This window comes from Grampus griseus (genome assembly GCF_964374135.1).
Source record: "Grampus griseus genome assembly, chromosome: 13".
Classification (NCBI taxonomy): Eukaryota; Metazoa; Chordata; class Mammalia; order Artiodactyla; family Delphinidae; genus Grampus; species Grampus griseus.
Window position 1 is genome coordinate 820,856 of NC_139007.1, and position 21,282 is coordinate 842,137.

The 21,282-nt window shown below is 37.3% G+C and overlaps 1 protein-coding gene across 3 annotated transcripts in view; it reads left to right on the forward strand.

The window, feature by feature from the left end:
• Positions 1 to 21,282, forward strand: part of PHF3 (PHD finger protein 3) — a 104,471-nt gene that overhangs the window by 47,452 nt on the left and 35,737 nt on the right. For 2 of the 3 annotated variants that reach the window (XM_082668836.1, XM_082668838.1), the window contains 3 exons: positions 5,113 to 5,274; positions 13,151 to 14,903; positions 20,532 to 20,841. In XM_082668836.1, coding sequence (XP_082524962.1) covers positions 5,113 to 5,274; positions 13,151 to 14,903; positions 20,532 to 20,841 — 2,225 coding nt within the window. The remainder of the gene's footprint in view (positions 1 to 5,112; positions 5,275 to 13,150; positions 14,904 to 20,531; positions 20,842 to 21,282) is intronic. The other variant, XM_082668837.1, reaches the window with a different exon arrangement.

The window sequence follows — 21,282 nt, forward strand, 5'->3', positions numbered from 1 at the left end:
AAGGTGATGTAAGCTAATCCCAGTTTTGAGAAATTCAATAAATTTAGCTTTAAATATTTCAGTTCTATTCTTTCTATCTCATTTACCTCCTCTCTTCAAGAAGATAGATGTGAATTAAATAGTCTGGATTTGAATAAAGTAGTATTTGTGTCAGGAGGGCTTCACATAGGCCTGACTCAGCAGATTTAAGGAGGGCCATTTGTAGGTGAGGATGGGAGTTTTAATGTGGTCTAAATTCAGGCTCAAGGAGATTCTGAGTATGATTACAGATTTTGTGCCAGAATTTCAAAATGGGAATGACACCTAATTCTGAAATGTGGGAGGGAGGAAAAACATATTGTTTTCCCACATTATCATGCTTGCCTCCTACATAATTCAGGCTGTTGCTTTTTTTTTCTTTTTTGATAACCCCAAATTCCCTTTTTAGTGGATGTGTTGAGTAGGACTGGCCACTTTTTTAAAAACTGGAAATCAAATACTGAATCTTAGTTTGCCTGTAGCAGTGGGAGGGGCAGATGTGGGAGGTCCCTGAGAATAAGCAGTGTTTTGAAAAGAACACAGATTCTCCTTCACTTCTTTCTCTTCATTTTCTTAGTGGAAGCTACGAAAGTTAAGCGAAGTGGAAGTTGAACGATTTAAAACGTAAATACCTAATTGGGAGGGTTTTGCCAGAGATAATTCATTCTGTACTCTGAATTACTTTAATCAAATAAATGGATTAGAAGAAAGAAATTTCAGGTAGTTTTTTTAATGGTTGATTTGTTCTGGGAGGAGTTGAGGGAAAAAAGTAAGGGAAAAAGAATACATAAATGTTGATGGTGGGGTCCATGATGGGGGAGACTGAACAGAAGTCAGCATTGTCTAAGTGCCAGGTTCTGTTCCAAGCCCTTCACACACACTGATTTAATCATCACAGCGCCCCTCTGACTGCTAGTGTGATCTCCATTTTATAGAAGAATTTGAGGCACAGCTAGGTTAAGTAGTTGCTTTGGTTGTTGGGGGCCTACTTCTGCTTGAGAGCCCTGGAAATGTTGGAGACAGTATTAGAGCTTGATTTAATGTCAGGGTGACTTTTTGAGATGAAGAAGAAGCCAGGAGCTGCAGGAGTACAAAGAAGATGCCATTCTCGGAAACCTCACTTCTGAGAAGCATCTCACATGCAGTCTTAAGTGTTCTAATTGTAGGTTGTTGACTTAATAGGTTTTAAGCTACTGAGGCCTCAGGCATCCCTCAGCTCCCAGAGTTATTTCCAGCAGTGGAAGATGCTCAGATCTCTTGCTTTTTCCCTCCTCCGTTCTCACTGTCCTCTTCCCTCTTTGCCCATTCTCTCGCCCTTCTCCTTCCCTCACTCCCTCTTTTGTGTGGAGGGGACTCTACCACCTCCCCTCCCCCCCCCCGTTTCTTTTACTTACACAGAAAAATCATCTTTCATCCCTTTAACTTCCTTCAGCCGATGGTCTTCATTTTCTTTTACCCTTAAATTTCTTGAAAATAAATGAAAGAGAAACTGCCATTGTCATTCTTCACTTACTCACTTTTTAACCTCTTGTCATCTGGTCCTCTGCTTCTGTGTTTCACGTTAGTGGATTTTTCTCCTTCCTTTGTTCTCTCTGTAGCAGTTAGCCTTCCCGATCCCTGAAATTCTCCTTACCCTTCTTTTGCGATGGTGTGTTAACTTTGATACTTCTTTTGCCTGCTCTTTTTTTTCATGTCACTAACATTCAGAAAGTTAAGTCGTTACCTTACTTTCAAATTTATTCTTTCTAACTTCTCTCTTTCAGTTAATTGAAACATTTCTCTCTCGATCATCAAAGTTTAAATTTTCCAGGTCCCTTGTTTCCCCTAATTCTTTTATTTAGCAAGTGTTTCTGGAGTAGCCACTATGACTCTGGGTTCTGGAGTTTCAGTGGTGAATAAGAGACAAAGTCCCTGGATTGTAGAGATTACATTCTAGTGGAAAATTACACGTTTTATTGGATAGTGAAACACATTTTAAAGGATAAAATATGCTAAGGGTCAGGAGGCAGTGGTGGGAGAATGCTGTTTTGGATAAGATCCTCAGGAAAGGTTTCTGTGAGAAGGTCGATTTTGAGTGAAACCTGAACGAAGCGGGAGAGTGAGCCATGTGGCTGTCTGGGAAGAGAGCGCTCCAGGCAGAGGATGATCAAGTGAAATGACCCTGAGGTGTTCCGGAGAGACCAGTGTGACTGGAGCACAGTGAGTCAGTGGTAGGAGAGAAGTCAGGGAATTTGGTGGGGGAAGCCCTTCTTAGGACCCTGGAGACCCTGGCTAGGATTTTAACATACATCTGAGTGTGTTCGTAAGGGTTTGGAGGGTCTTGTCAGAAGAATGGTAACGTGATACAACTTTATATTTTAGAAGACTGTAAAATATAGTTATGACTGTGTGGAGAATAAACTGTGTGTGTGATGAGTGTATGTGTGTGTGTGTGCATGTGTGTATAGGAGGTGGCCATAGAGGAACGTGGGACACTAGGAGACTTAAAGTAGTTTTGGTGGGAGAAGATGGTGATGTGGAGTAGAATGTGAGCTGTGGAGGTGATCAGTGGTGATCAGGCGGGTGGTGTGTTCTGTAGGTAGAACTAGCAGCTTGAGCAGACCTCTTGGATGTGGGATATGAGGAGAGAGGAGCTGGTTGAATGGAGTTTCCATTACTGGGACTCTCTTAGGACAGTTTTACTGAGGGGAGGGGGAATGGGTGGAATCAGTGTTTATTTTCTATTTGTTAACCTTGAGATACCTGGTAGACAACCTAGTGGACAGGTCAAATTACACTCTTCCAGAGGTCCAGTGTGAGCTTGGGGCTGCGGAAGGTAACTTCGGGGAGTCACGCTTGACTGGGTGGGATCATTTAGGGAGGGTGGAGTGCGTATAAAGGGTAGGTGGGAGTACTGAGCCCTCAGGTCCTGTCCTGTGTGATCGCTGCAGGAAGAGCTCCATAAAGGGTGCTGAGCAGAAGTAGCTCGTGAGGGAGGAGCGTGTGATTTCAGAGGTTAAGTGAGGAGAAGGGATTCAGGAAAGGGTGAGGGGTCAGCTGTGTCAGCTGCTGCCAGGAAGTGGAATAAGATAAAATCTAATAATTGACCTTTGGATTTGGCTTTGCTGAATCCTGTTGATTCTGCTTTGCAATATAGCCCTAAAATTCGTAACACACCTTTTTACTCCCTGCCAACGAACACTGTCAATCAGATTTTAATTACCTTTCTCCTGGACTGTTTTTTGAATTATTACTTTCTCTCCTGATTACAATACAAAACTCATGTTTATTGTAGAAAATGTGGAAAACACAGAGACAGTATAACAGTGATTAAAAAAAAACCCAATTCTTCACCCCACCTAACCACTAGGTGGTCATTGGTAACACTGTGGTGCCTTTCCCCATCCATTTCTGTCTCTGCATACTTGTAATGCATATGATGCATAACTTTCGCTTTTTAAAATGAACGTGGTGGAACTATTAATCTAATGTTAAAAATTCTTTGAGAATGTGTGTGAATGTGTGGCAGCATAAGTATTCCATCAGAGTAGCCGTCTAACTGAACGCCCCACCTGTTTCCCCTAATTATATCTTAAATGAGTCCTGATGAATTTTCCTAAGATACATTCTTCTTCTCTAAGCTTTTAGTGCCTATAGCGTAGTGATTAAAAGCATGGACTCTGTTTTTGAGCGTAATTCCATGCATATAGCAGGAAATATGCAAGATAGGAAAAAAGAATACTTATCTTTTATAGAATAACTATTGTTAAAATTTTCATCTGTTTCCTGCTAATCATTTTTGTCTAAATGTACCTATACAACATTTCATTTGTCTGTTACTAACAAGGATCACACTGTTTTCTAGCCAGAAAATTTTTTTTCATAATTTATTCTCTCGTCTATACTTTATAATATATTGGTCAAAGTATATAAGCAGTTTTGTGATTGTTGTCAAATTGCTCTTCGAAAAGGTTGTACCATTTGAAAGTATATTTATAAAGAATTTTGTTCTCTTTAAATTTTAGGATAGACCACTATCTTGTTGAACTCTTAAATGAAGTTCTACTTGGATACAAAGATGAGGACTAGATAACTTCTTGAGGTTCCTCCTAACCCCTAGGATGAAGATAATAACTAACATTTGTGTAGTGCTCTAAAGTTTACAAAGTGAGTTCTCATACATCATCTCACTTGATCCTCACAACAGCCCTGTGAGGTAGGTAGGACAGGTATCGTTATTCTCATTTAAGAGATAAACTAGAGAGGTTAAGGGACTTAGTCAGGTTTTATTTAAATGTTTTAGCAGAGACTTGAGACGAGGACGTATGATCTAAATAATCACAGTCTTTTTACAAGATCTCATACAACTGCACATTTAGAATTGCTGTATGTCAGCTAGTGAAGTGACATCTGTTAGATACAGAAATAAGCCTGTTGATAATATAAATACAGTGTTCCCCAGTCCTTTTCCATGCCCCCTCCCCTGCTGTTAAATGAATGACTCTATCTCTCTTTTGACTAGGGGAAGATAATTTAATTGTATAGTTCTATTTAAACACCTATTTTCCCTAGCATTTGGGGGAGGGGAAGTTATATTATGTTTTTCATTTCTGTGTGTGTGCGTGTGTGTGTGCTTGCTACAACTTAAGAGTATATCTCCGTTACTCTCACACATGTAGCGTAAAGTCTTCAAGGAATAGATTACAGTTAGAACTAGAATCTTTTGGTTCTAGCATGAACCTAGAATCATAAGCTTTTCAGGGTATTTACTCTTTTTTGTACTACTTTAACCAATTGGGATAATTAAGTATCCAGGTATAGCTGCTTACGATGTTCACAAAGGTACAGGGAATGATAAGTGACAGTGATAGTGGAGGTCAAATCAAGAAGAATTACAACTAATCTTCTCTTTGACTAGCTGCCTCATACGGTAGAAGTTTGTAAAACTGAACTGCGTGCTTGGTAGTGGCATTATCACATTTTAGGAATAGACCTAGATTTTCAGGACTACTTGGTATTACATTAAACTGTTTCACAGTGTTTTCTGTACTGCCTTTAAATACTTAACATCACCAATATTTTCAAAAAATTTTGTTTTTTTGTTTTTCTTTCTAGTTGTTGGTCTTGACGATATTATGGATGAAGGAGTTGTAAAAGAAAGTGGCAATGATACCATTGATGAAGAAGAACTGATTTTACCTAACAGGAATTTGAGGGACAAAGTAGAAGAAAATTCAGTGAGATCACCAAGAAAATCACCTCGTTTAATGGCACAAGGTAATCCTTCCAGAGAGGACTAGCTAGAAAATCAAGTGTAGGGACAGATGTGATAGGTTGTAAAGTTGCTGAGCAGTGATAGTAGTTTCTTGGTGTTTGCTAATCTGAGCATTTTGATAATCAATTTTGAGATTGTATCAATTTGTTGGTATGATTTTTAAAAATTTTTATTGAAATTACACATTCACATGATTTAAAGAGTTGACTAGTTCTATGAGTTTCCAATACTTGCCATCCTACTACTTATTTCCCTTTCCCCAGAGGAAACTACTATTACCACTTTCATCTGGTTTTGTTAATTTTTTGGTATTTACTTCCGTGTCTCTAAGTAACATATGTATCTTGCTACTGCTGGATTATTCTGATGTATGTATTCATTGATTTCCCATTCTGGATGGTGAAGTTAGCATTCTTTCCTCCTCTTGTTCCCCCATCACACAAAAGAACACTTTCTCATCTTTCTGATATATAATTTTGTAAGATCAGTAGTAATTACTTACGTTATTGTGACTCAATATGCTATTAGTGGTGACCCATTTAGTGAACTATAGTCGCTTTTCCTATACAACTTTTTGTCTTTCTGATTTAATAATTGATTTTGTTGTTCATTTGCTTATAGTTTTATGCATTCGCACATACAGTTTTCAGTGTACGTTATCAGTAATTCCACCCCAACTACTCTGCCAGTTGTCTGAATCTTTCTTAAAGATATTTGTGCATGTCAGGTGTTCTGTCATTTTCATCTTATTGAGGAAGTGTCTCTGGGGCCCTTCTGATCTGCTTCCGTGTGCACTGTTGTGTTAGTTCTGTATAAGTCAGATGCATGGCTGTTGTCCAGAGAGCTCTTTACTATTCTTCTGAAGATTGTGTTCTGTATTGCAGTTTCTGTTTACTTTTCTTTGAAGTAGCTCCTTCGTTTGGTGACATACCTCTTCTAGTACTTTTGTGAGAAAAAGGAATATGGATATATATTTTTGAAACCTTGTATGTTTGCAAATGTATTTAATATGGTCTCACATTGGAATTATGGTCTGATTGAACATGGAATTCAAGGTTGGAAATTGTTTTTCCTCAGAAATTTGAAAGTGATGCTCCATTTTCAGTTCTGGGAAAATCTCTTGAATTATTTCATTGATTATTTTCCTCTTTATTTTGTCAACTCTTGCTTCCTGGAACTCCTGTTATTCAAGTATTAGATAGCAGGGACTGGCACTTCCATTTTCTTCATCTTTCCACCTCTGTGTTCTTCTTCTACTTGTTGAAATTTTCTCATGTTTATCCTTCAACTTTTTCATCAAATTCTGAATGTTCTTTTTTTGTTCTGGGAATAGTCCTTTTTGTAGCATTTTGGTCTTGTTTCATGCATGCAGTATCTTATGTTGTCTTTCATAAGATACGGTGTTTTAAAGGTTTTTTAGTCTTTTTTTTCTTTTTTTGGTTCTATCTTTCATGTTCAGAGACATTGCTAAATGTCTGATCATTGATAGCTTGCTCAGTGTTTAACGTTTTGTCAACTATGAGCATCACTGTATGGTAATCTGGCTGTATTACTCTTTGGAGGAATTCCTGTTGTTAGACTTTAGGCTTGTTAGATTGTTAGCATATCATGGGAGCCCTTGAGGGAAGCTGATGGGGGCATCTCATCTTTCAGTATATACAAATACACATAATCTTACAGATTTCAGTGTACTTTACTGCTGCTCTTATCTATGCTGGATGTTCCTTAGTCTAGAAACTGTTTTTACACTCCCCAAAGAGTAAACCTCCAGTCTTCGATTAGAACCAACCTGGGAAGGGCAGTTGCCCAACGGATGGAGTAGCAGAGAGGGAGCTTGGGGTCTGACTGCTTTTTAAACAGCTTTCGACTCATCCTGATTTTAACTGCCTGCCTTCCTCCCTACTTTAGAATTATGTGGGATCACCAGTTCCTAAGCCTGTTGAGGTGTTAATGGTATTGGTTCGGCCAGCAGTGCCAGATGACTGTTTATCTTTTTTTGGATTTCCTGCATCAGTTACTTCTTGATCATCTTTTGTTTGGCTTCCAAAATTGTCAGTGTTTTCTCTTCTCCTGCCCTTTCTTTCCTTTATTTTACTTTTTAAATTAAAAAAAATTTAATGTCTTTATTGGAGTATAATTGCTTTACAATGGTGTGTTAGTTTCTGCTGTATAACAAAGTGAATCAGCTATACATATACATATGTCCTCATATGTCCTCCCTTTTGTGTCTCCTTCCCACCCTCCCTATCCCACCCCTCCAGGTGGTCACAAAGAACCGAGCTGATCTCCTTGTGCTATATGGCGGCTTCCCACTAGCTAGCTATGTTGCATTTGGTAGTGTATATAAGTTCATGCCACTCTCTCAGTTCCTCGCAGCTTACCCTTCTCCCTCCCCATGTCCTCAAGCCCATTCTCTACGTCTGCATTTTTATTCCTGTCCTGAATCTAGGTTCTTCATTTTTTTCTTTTTTTTTTAGATTCCATATATATGTGTTAGCATACAGTATTGTTTTTCTCTTTCTGACTCACTTCACTCTGTATGACAAATTGTAGATCATCCACCTCACTACAACTAACCCAATTTCGTTTCTTTTTATGGCTGAGTAATATTCCAGCTTCTTTATCTATTCACCTGTCGATGAACACTTAGGTTGCTTCCATGTCCTGGCTATTGTAAATAATGCTGCAGTGAACATTGTGGTACATGGCTCTTTTTGAATTATGGTTTTCTCAGGGTATATGCTTAGTAGTGGGATTGCTGGGTCATATGATAGTTCTATTTTTAGTTTTTTAAGGAACCTCCATACTGTTCTCCATAGTGGCTGTACCAATTTACATTCCCACCAACAGTGCAAGAGGGTTCCCTTTTCTCCAAACCCTCTTCAGCATTTATTGTAGATGTTTTGATGATGACCATTCTGACTGGTGTGAGGTGATACCTCACTGTAGTTTTGATTTGCATTCCTGCAGTGATTAGTGATGTTGAGCATCCTTTCATGTGTCTGTTGGCAATCTGTATGTCTTCTTTGAAGAAATGTCTGTTTAGGTCTTCTGCCCATTTTTGGATTGGGTTGTTTGTTTATTTGATATTGAGCTACATGAGCTGCTTGTGAATTTTGGAGATTAATCCTTTGTCAGTTGCTTCATTTGCTAATATTTTCTCCTATTCTGAGGGTTGTCTTTTGATCTCGTTTATGGTTTCCTTTGCTGTGCAAAAGCTTTTAAGTTTCATTAGGTCCCATTTGTTTATTTTTATTTCCATTTCTCTAGGAGGTGGGTCAAAAAGGATCTTGCTGTTATTTATGTCACAGAGTGTTCTGCCTACATTTTGCTCTAAGAGTTTGATAGTGTCTGGCCTTACATTTAGGTCTTTAATCCACTTTGAGTTTATTTTTGTGTATGGTGTTAGGGAGTGTTCTAATTTCATTCTTTTACATGTAGCTGTTCAGTTTTCCCAGCACCACTTATTGAAGAGGCTGTCTTTTCTCTGTTGTATATTCTTGCTTCCTTTATCAAAGATAAGGTGACCATACGTGCATGCGTTTATCTCTGGGTTTTCCATCCTGTTCCATTGATCTGTATTTCCATCCTGTTCCATTGATCTGTTTTTGTGCCAGTACCATTCTGTCTTGATTACTGTGCCTTTTTAGTATAGTCTGAAGAAGGGAGCCTGATTCCTCCAGCTCTGTTTTTCTTTCTCAAGATTGCTTTGGCTATTTGGGGTCTTCTGTGTTTCCATACAAACTGTGAAATTTCTTGTTCTAGTTCTGTGAAAAATGCCATTGGTAGTTTGATAGGGATTGCGCTGAATCTGTAGATTGCTTTGGGTAGTAGAGTCATTTTCACAATGTTGAATCTTCCAATCCAAGAACATGGTATATCTCTCTATCTGTTTGTTATCATCTTTAATTTCTTTCATCAGTGCCTTATAGTTTTCGGCATACAGGTCTTTTGTCTCCTTAGGTAGGTTTATTCCTTGGTATTTTATTCCTTTTGTTGCAGTGGTAAATGGGAGTGTTTCCTTAACTTCTCTTTCAGATTTCTCATCTTTAGTGTATAGGAATGCAAGAGATTTCTGTGCATTCGTTTTGTATCCTGATACTTTACGAAATTCATTGATTAGCTTTAGTAGTTTTCTGGTAGCATCTTTGGGATACTTTATGTATACTATCATGTCATCTGCAAACAGTGACAGTTTTACATCTTATTTTTCAATTTGGATTCCTTTAATTTCTTTTTCTTCTCTCATTGGTGTGGCTAAAGCTTCCAAAACTATGTTGAACAATAGTGGTGAGAGTGGGCAACCTTGTCTTGTTCCTGATCTTAGCGGAAATGGTTTCAGTTTTTCACCATTGAGAACGTCGTTGGCTGTGGGTTTGTCATATATGGCCTTTATTATGTTGAGGTAAGTTCCCTCTATGCCTACCTACTGGAGGGTGTTAATCATAAATAGGTGTTGAATTTTGTTGAATGCTCTTTCTGCATCTATTGAGATGATCATATGGTTTTTATTCTTCAGTTTGTTAATATGGTGTTTCACATTGATTGATTTAGGTATATTGAAGAATCCTTGCACTCCTGGGATAAACCCCACTTGATCCTGGTGTCTGATCCTCTTAACGTGCCTATTTCCTCTTCATTTGTTTGGTCTGGTTGGTTTTTACCTTGCTCCTTCGTCTGCAATGGGTTTCTCTGTCTTCTCATTTTGCTTAACTTACTGTGTTTGGGGTCTTGTTTTCACTGGCTGCAGGTTCGTCGTTCCCGTTGTTTTTGGTGTCTGTCCCCAGTGGCTAAGGTTGGTTCAGTGGGTTGTCTAGGCTTCCTGGTGGAGGGGACTCTTGCCTGTGTTCTGGTGGATGAGGCTAGATCTTGTCTTTCTATTGGGCAGGACCGCGTCTGGTGGTGTGTTTGGGGTGTCTGTGAACTTCATATGATTTTAGGCAGCCTCTCTGCTAATGGGTGGGGTTGTGTTCCTGTCTTGCTAGTTGTTTGGCGTAGGGTGTCCAGCACTGTAGCTTGCTGGTTGTTGAGTGGAGCTGGGTTTTAGTGTTGAGATGGAGATCTCTGGGAGAGCTTTTGCCGTTTGATATTACATGGAGTTTGGAGGTCTCTGGTGGACCAGTGTTCTGAACTTGGCTCTCCCACCTTAGAGGCACAGGCCTGACACCCGGCCGGAGCACCGAGATCCTGTCAGCCACACGGCAAAAAAATGAACGGCAGTTACACTGAAAGGTGCCTTATTAATAGCAAGAATGGAAGCCGGAAAACAGTTGATTGTCATTTGTCACGTGCTGAGGGAAAATAACTGTCACAGTAGAAACTATGTCCCCCAAACTTTCAGATAAGTGGTTTATTACCGAGGATATTAAAGCACAGGAGCCAACAGCCAGATGAAGAGATTCATAGGGTGAGGTCAAGAACAAAGAAACTTCAGTCCAGCAAGCACTGTGGCGCGTGGAGGCGTTCTACTTCACCATTCAGAAGCTCTCTGAAACCCCTCCTTTTGGATTTTAATGGTGCCTTCACTACACAGGCATGGTTCGTTAAATTCTTAAGGCATTGGTCCTTTCTTTCCTTTTAGGTTCATAGCTTTTGCATAGCTCTAATGTGTGGTTTTGAGAAGTGGATTATTAGCTCAGATGCATATATTTACTTCATCATCTTTTCCTCAGTTTTTTAAAAAATCGGTTATTTGGTATGTATTTGTGACTTTGAGAAACAAAAAGAGTAGAATGAACATTATAGACAAATAATAGTAACGTTTGGCCTATACCGCCCGGCTTCAAACTAAGGCAGTTTATAGTTAGAGGAGAAAGAGTTACTTTATCCTCTGTCAGTTAATCAATTACTATTGGAAAACAATTTTTTATCTGAATACCTTCACAGTTGAATGTGCTGTTCATTTATCAACCACTTACGTAATGGGTGTTAAAAGTTCTTCATTTATTTTATTTCAGGGCATATAAGTATAGTAGAGCTATAAATTATTACAGGCTGTCTTCAGAGCTTTAAAAATTATCTAAATATTAATAACAATCCATTAAAATTTTAGTTATTTTAAAATGTTATATATTTGAGCATGAGTGGTTCATAATCCACTAAGTAAGTTTTTTTTTTTTTCCGGTACGCGGGCCTCTCACTGTTGTGGCCTCTCCCGTTGCGGAGCACAGGCTCCAGACATGCAGGCTCGGCGGCCATGGCTCACGGGCCCAGCCGCTCCGCGGCATAAACCCGCGTCCCCTTCATTGGCAGGCGGACGAACTCTCAACCACTGCGCCACCAGGGAAGAGCCCCCCTTTTTTTAAAAAAAAAAAATTATTTTTTATTTTTGGCTGCATTGGGTCTTCATTGCTGCGTGTGGGCTTTCTCTAGTTGTGGCGAGCAGGGGCTACTCTTCATTGCGGTGTGAGGGCTTCTCATCACAGTGTCTTGTTGCGGAACACGGGCTCTAGGAGTGCAGGCTTCAGTAGTTGCAGCACGCGGGCTCAGTAGTTGTGTCTTGTGGGCTCTAGAGTGCAGGCTCAGTAGTTGTGGCGCACGGGCTTAGTTGCTCAGCGGCATGTGGGATCTTCCTGGACCAGGGCTCGAACCTGTGTCCCCTGCACCACCAGGGAAGCCCCCACTAAGTAAGTTTTTGAAGTTGTTGGGTACTTACCTGATGACCAAATATTGTGCCAAGTCCTGGGGAATTAGAAAGGGTCTCCAAGATAGGATGACCATATAATTTATTGTCCAAATGGGGACACTTTTGAGTGTCATGACTACAAGCATCAACTAGGACTGTTAGAGACAAATGAGGAGGACCTGTGACACCTTCTGTAAGAGTTTCACAGGTTCAGTGATATGTGACAAATTAGGAAAATGTTCTAAATGCTGGTGCATAGTAGCGTTTTGCATTAAAAAGGAAGGAGACTTTTTAAAGATTTGTGATGTTCAGTTTTCATACAGAGTTGATTCAGAGGTATTGGATATGCATAGGCTTGGATATAGCTTCTTATTTTGTATTTCAATTTTTGGGTTGTTTTCTTACTTAGTGAATTATTATTATTTTTTTTTCTTAGTGAATTATTTAGCTTTCTTTCCAGCTTCTTTTCACTTTGTGTTTCTTTTTCCCTTGGAGGATGTATCCAGATAAGGAAAGGAGGAAAGTCTCAGTTAGTGGATTCTTTGTTAGGAGCATTGTTACAAGTGGGAAGCTTTATTAAATCATTTTCATACTTTACGCATTTTCCCTTATGATACATTTTCTTGGTTTAAATCTCTTTAATTATAATTTCTCTTTTTGTTGATCTGTGTCTAGTACTCTAGTGTATATTTCATTTCTTAAAATATTCAAGCTATTCGAGGAATAGCTTGAATGCTAAAATGGATATAAGGAAAGCACATTCATAAAGACATTAGAGTTCTTTTGAGGCTGTGCTTTGAAACTCACATAGATCCTGTTTGTGATAGGTGGTTTAGTTCAGATTTTATTGGCACCTGAATTTGTTTGGTTTTATATACTTAAAGGTATTTAATGTTTACAACTGTATGACAGCCTTGCTTTAAGATGGGTAGTAATATCAAGGAACCTCATTGATTTTACCCCCAGCTTACTTGCATAGAAAAGAAGCTTGATGAAAATATTTTTTATTGTAAAGTATAATATCAGTCTGAATTTTATACAGGTTATTTTCTGCCCCAGAATTATAGAACTTTGATAAGTGTATAAAAAATGTAACCATCATCATGAGTAGATGTCAGTACATTTTCTTTGAAATGGGAAAATAAATTTTATAGCTCAGAATAAAGAAGTGATGTATTCTAAATTGCGTTGAAATAAAAACACATGGCAAAATAACTAAGTTTTCTTTTATTTATTTTTTTCCCTTGTGATAGAACAAATAAGAAGTTTGCGACAAAGCACTATTGCCAAGCGTTCAAATGCAGCACCTTTAAATAGCACAAAAAAGGCATCAGGGAAGACTGTGTCCGCCCCTAAAGCAGGGGTGAAACAACAAGAAAGGTGTCAGATGAAAGAAGAAATTGGTACATCACCGAAACCCGAGCACCAGAAAGAGAGCAGGAGGAGCCGCCGACACAGTGGACAGATCGAAGCAGCCGTTGCATCTTGTCTGGAAATGAAGGGTGAAGCTGGGTTGGATTCTGAGCAGAAGTGTAATAATCAGGGAGAAGAAAATGTGCCATCTCATGAGTTAAACTGTCCACTCCTTTCAGAGACTTGTGTTAGTATTGAAGAAAAGAAAAATGAAACTCTGATGGAGTGTAAAGCCAAGACTGTTAGCCCATTGTTTAAGTTTTCAGGTAAAGAAGAACATGAACGGAACGATTCCATTTCAGGTAAAGTGGATGGGACTGTTGTTGAAGAAATGAAGGTAGAAGGAGAAGTTGAACAAGAATCAAAGGAGACAATGAAATTACCCCACGAAGATGACAGTGTCAATGAGGAACCCGCATCTTCCGTTACTTTCTCTGGCAATGCTGCTTGTACAAACCCAAATGAGAAAGAAAAGAACCTTGTCAGTTTGTCTGGTTCTGTGGATGAAGTAAATGAATGTAGTTTGGAATCGAAAGATAGCGTGGAAGTTGCTGATAAAGCTGAGAACTCCCTTCAGAGAAGTGAAATGGAAATGGCTTACTGTAAAGACACAGAGTCTGATGATAAGCCGTTGGAGGGCACCAGATTTAATAAATCAAACTTAGAGGTGGTTAATACTAGTGCTTTTGAACCAGAAAGTAGTATTTTAGAAAATGCTGTTTGTGATGCACCTGACCAAAATTCAAAGCAGTTGAATATTGTTGAAAGTATTAAAATGGAGTCTCATGAAACAGCAAACCTTCAAGATGACAGAGACAGCCAGTCAAATAGTGTTTCTTGCTTAGAGTCAAAAAACATAAAACCCAAACATACAAAACCTGTAATTCATTCTAAGCAAACCATGACCACAGATACTCGGAAAAAAGTTGTTGGAGCAAAGCATGAATTAATGCATAACGTAACTAAAGTTAATGTCAAAAGTGTGAAGCGAAATGCTGATGAATCAGAATCTAAGCAAAATTTTCATAGGCCAGTCAAAGTGAGAAAGAAACAAGTTGATAAGGATTCAAAGATTCAGAGTTGCAATTCTGGGGTTAAATCTATGAAAAATCAGGCTCATTCTGTATTCAGAAAGATATCACAAGATCAAAATTTAGTACAGATTTCCAAACCCTTAACTCATTCTTTGAGTGAAAAGCCTCACGGTCACCCTGGTTGCTCAAAAGAACCTCATCATCCTGCACAAACTGGACATTTGTTGCATTCCAGCCAGAAACAGTGCCATAAGCCCCAGCAGCTGGCTCCAGCAGTGAGAACCAATAGTCATGTGAAGGAAGAGCTTGAGCACACAAGTGGTGTAGAACATTTTAAGGAAGAGGATAAATTGAAATTAAAAAAACCTGAGAAGAACCTACAACCCCGTCAAAGAAGAAGCAGCAAAAGTTTTTCTTTGGATGAGCCACCGTTGTTCATTCCAGATAATATAGCTACTGTAAAACGGGAAGGCTCAGATCATAGCTCTTCATTTGAAAGCAAATATATCTGGACTCCCAGCAAGCAGTGTGGGTTTTGCAAAAAACCACATGGCAACAGGTGTGTGTGTGTGTGTGTGTGTGTGTATGTATATGTGATATGTACATTAAAGAGAAATTGCTTTTTTTTTAGGGTGGGATTAGTGTGAGAATTTTTTATAGAAAGAGATTATTTAACATACAAAGACTTTTGCACAAACAGAAACCCCTCATCAATCCCGGATATATGATAGTAAGATGGAGCCACTGAATTTACAAATATGCCACCCTAGAAACTTTAAAACACATAGTCTGACCAAAAGCTGGTATATATGGAAATGTTTTATCATTGTGACCAGTTAGTGTAATTTAGTCATTGCATCTTAAAAAAAAAATCAGAAAATTGTTATAGTGCTTTGGGTCTGTAGGTTATATATTACTTTGTCTGGCTTGAGAAGAACTGGTAATAAATTGTGAAGGGCATAATGGAAATTCTACATATATACTTTCAAATGAAGCACACTTACTATGACTTAATACCACTACTTCATAACTATCAAACTTGACCTTAGAATGAAATTTGATAGCTAAAACAACTGTTAAATAGCGCAAGGGAATTTTGTATGTAACATGGAATGGAGTGAAACATGTATTTTGTTTTTTGAATGTTCTAGTGATTTAGGTTTCTTGTGAATTCTAATGTTTTAGGAAGTGATTTTATAGCACTGCCGTTGTCATTCTTTCCTTAGGATTCAGTATTCTATAGTTTTATGACACTGCCACCCTCCCCGCCCATGTATTTTTTATTTGCTAGCTTTTTGAGAAAAAGAGAACAAGAGGTGAAGTGGAGTTTCCAGCTACAAGATTATCCTGTTCAAGTTTTGAGATTGCTGTTGGAACTTCTATCAACATTGATATGATAAAAGAACATTGTAACTTGCACATTGTAATATTATCTTTACTCATGAAAGTAAATGTTAGAACGATTTCCCAGCACAATTAGATTACATGAAAATGAAAGTCCTTAGGGAGGGACAGTTTAGTGCAGTGCTGTGTAACACATTATTTTGGTATGGAGGGTGTGGTTGGGAGTTCTTGGGTCTATTCTGTAAAAAATAACTTTTATGTCAAGGGGTTTTTTCATTTGTGATTCAGCCCATGGCCTATTTTTAGTGTCAGTGGTTACTTTATAACAGCATATTCCAGTTTTTAAAACTTGTGACTTGTTTGAATATAGTGCTACATTTGCCCTCACTTTTGTGCTGTTTATTATGCTTTTTTGTTTAAAACACCTTATTCAAATATTCTCAAGTGGGCCTAAGAGAATTAAGGGCTGGATGGTCCTTGTAAGTGCTCTTTTAAGTTAGCCCTTTTTTCTTTGCCAGCATCTTCTAAAAACCATCATACTGACATGTTGTCAGAGTATGAAATAGGAGCCTTAAACTGAGTGAGTTTCTGAAATGAAACTTTGGCCTAGAGTTGGAAGACATATTATAATGTAACTTTTTTGGAGATAAACTTCTGTTATGATGGCGTGGTCCTCAGGAGTTTGCCCAGGCTTTTGAATGATGACTGTCACTTCCCCAATATCAGTTATTTTCCTAAAATGAAGATTGTTAAGTCCCATTTTTTTTTACCTAAGGCTGCCTTTTGGATCTAACCTATAAAACCTAGAGTTTCTTTGCCCCAGGCTGGAAAATGACATAGAATATTAGATGTGTAGGGATTTTGAGTTTACCCTATGTAATCGACATGAATAATATGTAATAATACTGGAAACTATCAATTTTGGAAGCAGCATTTCACATTCAATTTTGTAAATAAAGAAGCCTAAGTAATTGATTGTTTTTTTCTTTACATATTAACTAGCCTTCACTACTTCTTTGATGCACTCTGCTTGTATATATTGAGGTTACTCAAAAAATGCACGTGTCACACAGCATGTAGTTTTCCTAGTTTAATCCATGTGTGAGAATATGAATTTATTAGGAAGGACATATGTGGAAATAACTTCATCCATATCTTTGATCTCATGCGCCAGCTACATTCATTGAAAGCTATTTGTTAATACGACATTTTTTTAGCACTTGTGACAAATTTACTTCTGTAAAGATGATTTTATAACTCTTCAGCATTTTACATGTGTTGCAACTGAGGTTAGCTTCCTGTATGTGCTTCCAGTTGGAAATTATATTTTTAAATACGGATTCATTCATGGCATGGCCAAATGTAATATTCGACCATAAGCAACTTTTGTATGTATCCTAAAGATAGTAGGCATTGACTGCCTCACAGTTTACACTTCATGCTGTTGTTTTGGCTTCCATTTATTTTCCTGATTCAGCCTTGTAGCTAAGGTATATTCATTACTTTAAAAGCCATACTATTTAATACTTTTTAAAAAAACTTATCTTTGAACGTCTTTTAAACATAAGCCAGTTGACGTTTTGGAAGGAAGAAGTCTTAGTCTTTTCATAATACCTACCTTGTAGTTTCTAGTATTTCCCTGCCTCTCCAGATGACATTTGTATCTTCAGTTTGTATTACACTCTCTAGCCCAGTTGTAGAAGATTAGCTCATTGGATGAAATTTAGAAACAAAAAAATATCCTTAGCGTAATGGAGTCATAGCTTTATACTCAAACAAGAAACCTTTTTCTGAGAAGGAAATTTTCTCTTAGAGAAAGTGATTCTGGTTTTTCTCAGGAGTTTAAGAGTTTGATAGAAAAGTACTTTTCTCTGCAGACTAGACTGTTAGTGACAAAAACAATGATTTAATGTTTCTGTGGAATAAAATCATTTTACCCTAGAAAAGAGTGAGTACATATACATTCACAGTAATACAGTCTTAGTTGTTACTTAAAGGAACCACTTATCAGAACTTAACGGCTCATCTTGTAACAGCTCCATTAGTGAATTTGTGATATGACTTTTTAAGAACAGGAATTCTCAATGTTGCTTTTGTAGTTTACTTTGAAGAAACTTGAAAATTTTCTAAGAATATATTTTGGTTTTTGCCAAGAAGATTAGAATTAAGATTACATTTTAAATTAGGTTTAAATTATAGTAGGATTTAAAATTTTGTGAATGAATGTATAACAGTAGGAGAACAAAACATAAATATTTCTGAACTTTTCCATTTAACTGATTTCATGCTGACTTGGTCCAGTTAATTCAGAGTTAATCTTTTACCACACATTAATTTTTTTTAGTGAAATATTTAACACCTGGGTTATAGTCTTATCTTTGAGTGATTTTGCCTTTTGGTAATCAGAACTTCAAGGACAGAGCAGAAAATGGGAGGGTAATTATGTTAGCTATTTGGTCCATACTCCCTCTCCCTTTTTAAGCCATGAAACGTAATATGAAAAGGGAAGACAGTGTATCTTCTCTTTTTGTGATAGGCCACTTAATAAAGTTCATAGTACTGGTAATATTTCCTTTTCTGAAATTTTCCAGTTTCACTTTCAAGTGAATCAATTACATTTTCCCCTAGGACATATAATTATTTTTATCAATGTCATTTTTTGTTTTGATTTCTCAAAATTTTAACTGCATTATTTTTTATATAAAATCTTATTATTAGGATACGTCTGGATGGCACTGTAGTTTTGAGGTTTGTTTTTCAGAGCTTCTCAAGTTTGAGGAGATATTTCCATAAATAAACTGGGGGCATGGTGATATAATGAATACATTCCACATCATAAAATGACTCTATACTGGTTGAATAAAGATTTGAAGTTTCCTAATGGGTTTGTTAGATTGGGATTTGGGGCAAAAGCATAGCCATGGTCATAGTATGTGTCCTATTGAAACTGTTCCAGGCTTGCTTTGAAGAAATTATTAATATAGCTGAGATGGGAAATCACATTAGCTTTCCTTCAATAATTCAAAAAAATTCAGCCTAGATAGTTGCTTTCAAGAAATAGGAGTTCTTACAACTTTGCAATCTGAAATAGAAGAACTTTTAAGTATCTGTATTTTTCAAATGTCGTATTTTTCTGTTGGCTGTATGATCTGTATCACTGAAACATGCATGGACCCATCTAAAGTCTCCCAAACCTAGAGAAATCATTTCTGTCTTGCAGACAAATACCACATTGTTGGAAAGTTTTCTCACTAGGGCTATGAATCCAAAATATTCTGTATTTTTATTTATTTTTACTTAAGGCATGAGGTGTTTTTTTTTTTAATGAATTTGTTTTAAGTTTTAAAATGAACCATTGAGGAAATGACTTATCTGAAAAAGGTAGCACAGGCATCGCCAGTTAGGGTAAAGAATGGTGAATTGTAGACATGAAGAAGTCAAGTTTCCTTGGTGCATGGCAGTGGTTGATGCACAGTGGAAAGGCACATGAGAGAGGAAGAAGAATAGAGTGGTCTGCAATTGAGGGGGTGGGGTATTTGGCGTGACTTTTTCAAGATATCCTGTAAGGTTTGAAACTCAGCGTTCTGATTCTTACAGTTTCTACATTAAAACAGGACCACTGGTATATTTAGAGAGGGTTGGCCGTATCACCCAGTATATTAATTACCTTTAACATCTTCCTGTTGGATAGGTTTTTAAAAGGACTTTGGTCACTGTTGCTGGTGCCACTGTTCTTATCGAAATCAGCACAAAGTCTTTAGATCATTAAAGAATATACTTAAATTCTCCTAAATCTTTCAAACATACCATGAATTACTAACCTGAGGAAGAAAAAAGGAAAATGTTAAACGTGATTAAGTGAGCTTTGTCATTTTCTTAATAATGGGTTGAAAAGTATGTGAAAAAGGTAATTTCACCCTCAAATTGCTGTTTATATATCTGTTTTGCTATTTTATTCTAAAATAATTCCAGATATTCTAAGTTAAACAAACTCTTTAGAGTCATAAATCTGTCCTTGGACTTTTTCATTGGTTAGTGAAATTATTTCTTAGATAAAATGCAGTAAAGCGAAAATATAAGGAGATCGTTTGGAAATTTAAAAAAAAATTCACCCTGAATAGTAATATCTTCGTGTTGATATAATTTCGTCATTATTTGGCAAAACAAGTTTATTATCTAAAGTACAAGGTCAAGTAGTAAGGAAGCCCATCCTCAGAAGTACATAAAAGATCCTTCAGCTAAATCATTGTGACACTATGAACCAGAATATTTTGAGCTCAAAGAATAGTTATATATATATAGTTAAGGTGGTTAATAAGGAACAATTTGTGAGGCTCCACTTTGTTAGTTTTGAGTTGCATTTTTGTTGCATCTGGGTTTTCTCTTATTTAAAATGATTAGTTGGATAAGTGACTCCAGTTTTATGTATGATTTCAAGTCTATGTGGTAAATGTAGTTGTAACTTGGATGGGTTGTCTGTGATCAGATTATCACAGTTTATCACCCTTCTCAGTGGAGAAATACTGTTATTCTATACATTGTTATTCTATACGGTATGCTGACAAAGGTCAGTTGCCCTATATTTTTATCCTATGTGTCCCCCTCCCCGCCCCCCCCCCCAGTATTTTCTCACTCATATTAGAGGAGAAATGTTTGACTTCTTAAAAGTTCCGTTTTCATAGAATGTTCTTTGAAAACTCTCCATGTTGAACTGATAGAATGGGTAAAGACAGAAAACATGCAAAATACTGGAAAAATACTAAAAATTCAGTTTAGGCTCACTCAGCATTGGTTTTTAAGAAAATGTATCGAATCAAAGTGTTCTTTTTTTTTTTCTCTCCAGGTTTATGGTTGGCTGTGGGAGATGTGATGACTGGTTTCATGGTGATTGTGTTGGGTTAAGTCTTTCTCAAGCACAGCAAATGGGAGAGGAAGACAAAGAATATGTGTGTGTGAAATGTTGTGCCGAAGAAGATAAAAAGACTGAAATAGTAGATCCAGATATTTTGGGAAACCAGGCTAAAGTTGAAGTCCATAGTGAAGATAAAGCAATGGAATATGAAAAGCTTGGGTTATCAAAGCACACTACAACAAATGACAAAACCAAATATATAGATGATACAGTGAAGCACAAGGTCAAAATTTTGAAACGGGTGAGCCTCTCATTAATGCATTATTTTTATTTAAGAACTTCGGGCTGACTTGCGAATTTGAAATTTCTCTTTAGATTTCACTGTTGTGTACATTTTCACATTTATTTTTCAGTAAAAATGGGTTTTTACTTAAAATGTTTTGTCAGGCTTGGTGAAACCAGGTAGTGACATCTTCAAAATACGCAGATCTTATTTCTTACAGTCTTTTGTGCTATTTCTAGTCTCTAGTTTGGTACTTGCATTTTCTGTGGTAGAATGTGTGTGAGATTTTGTGGTGGTAGGTATAAATTGTGCTTGCTGAGAAGTTTTTCTAAAAAGCTTTTCAGTCTGTAAATATCTATGAATCCATAGAACCACATTTGGCATTATTATTTTCAAGTGAAAGAGTTCTCTGTAAGGAAAAGTAATCTTAGTTCTTTTGATTTTTATTCCAGTATTTGC